Source organism: Acanthisitta chloris, unplaced genomic scaffold, assembly GCF_000695815.1.
Source record: "Acanthisitta chloris isolate BGI_N310 unplaced genomic scaffold, ASM69581v1 scaffold5316, whole genome shotgun sequence".
Classification (NCBI taxonomy): domain Eukaryota; kingdom Metazoa; phylum Chordata; class Aves; order Passeriformes; family Acanthisittidae; genus Acanthisitta; species Acanthisitta chloris.
This window is the reverse complement of record NW_008676336.1, coordinates 5,237-10,673: the sequence shown is the minus strand read 5'-3', so window position 1 is coordinate 10,673 and position 5,437 is coordinate 5,237. Positions and strand designations below refer to the sequence as shown.

General features: G+C 46.9%; 1 protein-coding gene across 1 annotated transcript in view; it reads left to right on the top strand.

The window, feature by feature from the left end:
* CD81 (CD81 molecule) overlaps nucleotides 1–1,921 on the top strand; it is a gene marked incomplete at its 5' end in the record, with an annotated part of 20,896 nt that extends 18,975 nt beyond the window's left edge. Inside the window, 3 exons of the mRNA XM_009076081.1 lie at nucleotides 261–359; nucleotides 681–770; nucleotides 1,451–1,921. Coding sequence (XP_009074329.1) covers nucleotides 261–359; nucleotides 681–770; nucleotides 1,451–1,513 — 252 coding nt within the window. The remainder of the gene's footprint in view (nucleotides 1–260; nucleotides 360–680; nucleotides 771–1,450) is intronic.
* Nucleotides 1,922–5,437: the final 3,516 nt, after the last annotated feature.

Here is a 5,437-nt window from a genome sequence, read left to right as displayed (position 1 = left end):
AGGAAACAAAATCTCTGGAGAGAGTTGGCCTCAGTCTCCTCTAGGGTACCCATGCCAGATCTGTCTGGGACTGTTGTTGAAACAGCTGCATTGCATGGAAAGAAAAAGAGTTAATTTGGAGACTTACTCCCCTTATTTCCCCCTTCAAGATGCCTCCTCAGTCTTGAGTGGTTTCAAGGATGTGAAATGGTGGGGAGAGCATCACATGAGTGTTTGCTGTCTGCTAATGCTGGGGTTTGTTTTTTCTTCTCTCCATGTAGCTGGACTGCTGTGGTCCTGATAATGTAAAAGACATTGCCAATCTCCTGTGGAGGGAAGACCTCTGCCGAAGGAAGGACACTCTGAAAAGCTATTTTGAGGTAGGCACAGCTGCTCTTCAGTCAGCACAGCTGCTGCAAGGAACCTTGGCTGCCAAGCAAATTTGGGAATTAGATAAAGGGTAGAAATTGCATTTATTTGGGGATGGTGTAGAAGGATGTTGAAGGTTCCCATTGGTTCTCCCTTTCCTTTTCCTGCTTAAGGGGACTGGCAGGTGCGGAGGGGTGAGGTCTGGTGGGAAGTTCTGAAGCCAGGACCTAGGAACATGAGTGGGACTGGGGGGAAGCAGACCTGCCTTTCTGGATGCTGAGGGTGGGTGAGGGGAAAGCAGGCTATCTGACTCGTATGCTTCTATGCTTCAGAGCACGAACTGCCACAAAAAAATTGATGAGCTGTTCTCCGGGAAGCTGTACCTGATTGGTATCGCTGCAATCGTGGTTGCTGTGATCATGGTAAGCATGACAGCGTGGTGGGATGGGGAAAAGGCACCTCAGGGCACCCTGGTCCAGTTTCATTTAGGCTGGATCCATCCCTCCCTGCCAGATGCCCCTGCAGCTCAGCATGCAGTACCAGCTCTGTGCACCCCAGCTGCTCTGGGATGCAGTGAGGCCAAGGGCTTTGTCGTCCCTCTGGGGAGTCAGGAGTTAGGGGAGGCATCTGGCAAGTGCAGTAGAGCAGGGGCACCTGCAGACCCATCCAGAATGATAGAACACCATTGAAACCTCCTCACTGCCTCCAAAACCACTGGTTTCACAAGCCACCAAGTTTGTCTCTGCAGTGGGAAGGTATTTGCTTGCTTTGCCACACAGGGTTTGCTGCTTAGTGAGGAGTAGGTGGCATGGGCTGGTAACCTGGCACCTGTGCAAAGGCTGAACTGGAATGCTGGGGGGATATCAAGGCATTTGCTGTGTAGCTGGCAGGAAACTTTTAACATACCACCACTGCTGCTAGTGAGAGAGGAGAGAACATCATCTTATCTCAAATTGGCCAGCTCCTAATGAAAACAGAAGCAAAGATGTAGCACTTATCTCTGGTATGAGAGTGTTTATGTGGAGTGGGGGACTCTGGGATGGAGTGGGCTCCTGCATAGCACGGGTTGGCACCTCACTGGTGTCCCTGTGTCTCTTGACAGATCTTCGAGATGATCCTGAGCATGGTGCTGTGCTGTGGCATAAGGAACAGCTCCGTCTACTGAGCCGTGAGAGCCGGGGAGGGGAAGGGGGGAGCAGGGCGGACGGCGCTAGAGGGGACCCCAAGTGCCACCAAGTGACCAGGAGACATTTCAACAACAGACAAAGAAAACTATGTATATAAACGCTTCCAATATTACCATACAGTACTTATCATTTTTATTTTTAAGTACCTTTTTTTTTAAAAAAAAATAAATAAAACTTTCCCGTATCTTTGTGGCTGAGTTAGTTACACATCAGTTTTGTGTGATGGGGAAAGCTGCTGTAGCAGGAGATCAAGTCCTTCCTCCCCCTTCCCCACCCCTGTAACTCAGAAGTAACATTGGTGGAAGATGTACAGAGGAGAAGGCTACTGCCTGTTACCAAAAAACTTTGCCTTGGTTTTTATTCTCTTTTTCAACACTGACTTTTTTAATAGCTGTAATTGGATGCTGAAGCAGAATTTAGAATTTCTGTTCATTTGTACTCACCTTTTCCTGCTATTACCCCAACTCCCTGGCATTTGTTTCCAAGCTGTCTGTAGGGAAGGCTGGCTGACTGCCCGAAGCCTGGGAGAGAGGAAAGGAGAGGAAACAGCCTCCATCGCCTGGGTGTGATGTATCCTAGGGGAAATACAGGCACGTTGTTCCTCTCTGACCTGTTTGCATTGCTAGGTCAATCCTTAACAGAAGTCATGCTTACATTTTTTCACTCTCTGAAGAGTGGGGGTGGTTTTTTTTGGTTTTGTGGGGTTTTTTTCTTGGGGCTATAACTTTATAAATTGGCTCATTTCCATTGGTTCATTACATAAAGGGTCAGTGGCTGGGAGTGAATTTTAGTCCCAGGTTTTCAAATATAACAAACTGAAAATCTTAGGTTACTTTTTTAACCTCCTTCAGTGTTTTATAGTCATAAATTTTGGGAAGAGTCTAGTTCTATACCAACTTTCCACTATTAAGCTAATGCTCACATAGAAATGATACTGGAAAAAGAAGAAAACATTTTAAAAAAAATTATTGACTTTAGAGATCCTGCTTTTATGTACTGCAGGATGGCGCTTGGGTGTTCCCAACCATATGTGTACATGCTTAAAAGCTCATCTGTGCGTCACTCTCTTGTTCAGTGAAATTTTCCTTAATTATAGCATATTGTTGCACATTGTAATATTGCTGGGAAATTGTCACAACCTGATTTTGAAAAAAGAAAAGTTTATTTTTAAGACCTTCTAATTACACCAATAGCAGGAGATCAGCTTATAAAATCAAGGGAATTCAGGATTTTAGATTGCACCAGTTGAATCACATTCTTGGTAACTTTGGTTATCAATTTGATGTATGTGGCTTCTTTTATATGCCACTCCGTTACCATGTGGGTAGAGGGGGAGAGTGACCCAGGAGCTATGTAATAAAATCAGAGTGTCACTAGAAAGATGATCTATATGTATAGTTCTATAGATATATATTTTTAAGCAAAGTCTTTTCCTTAGCCGTATGGGCACTTGAGCTGGCAACTATATTATCTCTCAGCTCTTTGCCACCTCAAAGAAGGTAAGGGGAGGAGTTCAAATTAGTGATCACTTTCCCCACTTCAGGAATATTTCTGCTTGTTAAAGTATTTCACTCTCCTGCTTTGTCACAACTACAAGCTTCAGATCTGATAGGGAGGGAGACCTGTGATCATCGATCATTTTAAAACCTTGTCCACTGCACGTGGCTACCATGGCTGTTGCCATGGATAGAAGATTCCTGCACTGGGGCAAATTGATCTGTTCAGAAGCTTTTTCTCCCTTCTACTCCCCCCTTTCCCCTTCCTGCCTTTTAGTATATAGGGCCTTTAAAAAGTATATAGGTAAATATATATATCTCTCAAGTTGTGCTGGGTAAGAGGAGGAAGTGCTTCAAGAGATCTTTGCATTGAGGGGTTGGACAAGAAAAGATTCAGCCTTAGAAACAGCCTTAAAGCAACACTGCCCTGAATGTCCATGTTGTGCACATCAAGAATGAGATGAGGTTTTGCAGTAGGTAACCCCTTCCCCTGCTCTCCAGCGTAGCTCCTTCAGGTCATCTACTCTGTTGTGTGGCTATGTGTCTATGTATCATCCAAGCACGTGTGTTTACATCTATGTGCATCGGGATTGTTAGCATACAGAATGGATGTGTAACTTGCCGCCTTTTTTTGTTGACTGTTGATAAATGTGTATAAATATGCCATTAAGCATTTCAATTCTGTTTTCTTCCTTATACCGTATTTTTTGATATTGTTCAGTATTCAGTTGATGCTGTGTATGTAGCTGGAGCTCTGTTTGAAGACAGGCTGGGTCTCAGTGTAGGTCAGGTGTGTCCTTGGACATTGTACCTTTAGGGGTTTGGATTGTCTCAGGCCTGAGCAATTGGGAGAAAGTGGTACTTGGAGGAGGAGTCTGAGAGCGGTGGGAGGAAGAAGAGCAGGAAGTTTGCTCAGATCATGTCCCGCAGAGGCTGCAAGTCACTCTCTGGCTCATTTCAGAGGTGTCTTGTCACTGTGGAGAGTTTCAGAGGCAGCTCCCTGGGCCACCTCCCATTCCTGTGGCTGCTGTGGGAAAGGTACTGCAGGAGGGGAACAGCCAGCAGCTGGGAAGGTCGTGGGAGAGGGAACAGGAGAATGTTTGCAGGGAGAGGGCAATGCTTTCTTTAGAGTTACCATCTGAGTCCCCACATTTGGTGGTATGGTCATCAGCTGTAGCAGGAGGGGTCAGCCCTGGGAGAACAGGAACAGAGAGGAACTGTCATGCAGACAATGAAGTAGCTGAGAAACCCTCACAGAAAAAACTACCCACTTGAGACTCCTCCACTCTGGCTTCCTGCGAAGCTGGACCTGAGTTGACACAAGCTAGAGAGGGAGCTGTGAAAAGCTGAAGGGAACTTGCCCTGTTGCAGGCACTCAGAATCCAAAAGCCACAGGGCTTTACTGCTAGTTGGTCGGTCCCAGAACTGGCAAAGGTGAAGAGGGAAAAACTACTAGGTAGGACCCCTGCTCTGCCTCAACTCCTCTGCAAACCTATGTGTTTGTGTGTGCAGCATGGCACCCCATGCTGCTCCCCTCCACACCCCCCAAAAAACAGGATGAAATTGCAGGCTGTAAAACAAATCCCTCCCTCTTCATGGAAGCATCCCTCCTGGAGCTAGTGACAGCTGAGAAAATGGTTGTGAGCTGAGGCAGGGAGGAGGAGAGAGGCTGGTGAGGAAGAGGGGTGCCAACGGTCCAGGTCTTGAGTTCAAAGACCACATCAGAAGGTCAAACAGAGCTGCTGACAGCTTAACTGAATGCTTGGGATTTTTTCATACTGTGGAGCATGCCACGAAGCAGTGTGTTTAACTTCTTTCTGCCTTTTTTTTTTTAAAGAAATGAAACAAAAATCAATTTAATAAACATTTCTCATAGTGTGCATAGTGTGATGAACTGCTGCAATTTTACAACCAGTTAACCTTAACACCAGGATGCTTTGTGAACCAGGCTTCAACAGCATGGGTTTTTCCAGCCTCTGGGAGGGGGCCTGCAGGCAGGCTGGGGATGCATCCAGAATGGTGCTGAGGGAAGGCAAAAAGGTTGCTTGCCCACAGTCGTGGCTGCTGCAATTGTGCCCCCCCACCCCTACCAAGGGAAGGGGGGCACAGCTGTGGAGGAGCTAATACGGACTGCAAAATAGAATAGCTGTGCTGAAATTCAGGGGGACTGTGGTGGCAGCACTGTGCACACTCACAGGGCTTCTAAAGTGACTGAAAATGGCCCAAAATGCCCTCTGCTGCCATCTGCCCCGGGGGCTGCTCTGATTTTTGCAGCTGGTCTGGTAATGCCACCGTTGCTACCCACGCTTGCCCCTCCGCACCATCGGGGCAAAGCCTGGCTGAGAGTGAGGTGGGAGGCTAAGTGCTGTGATCCCAGAACTGCCTGCCTTCCTCTGCCTTGTCTTG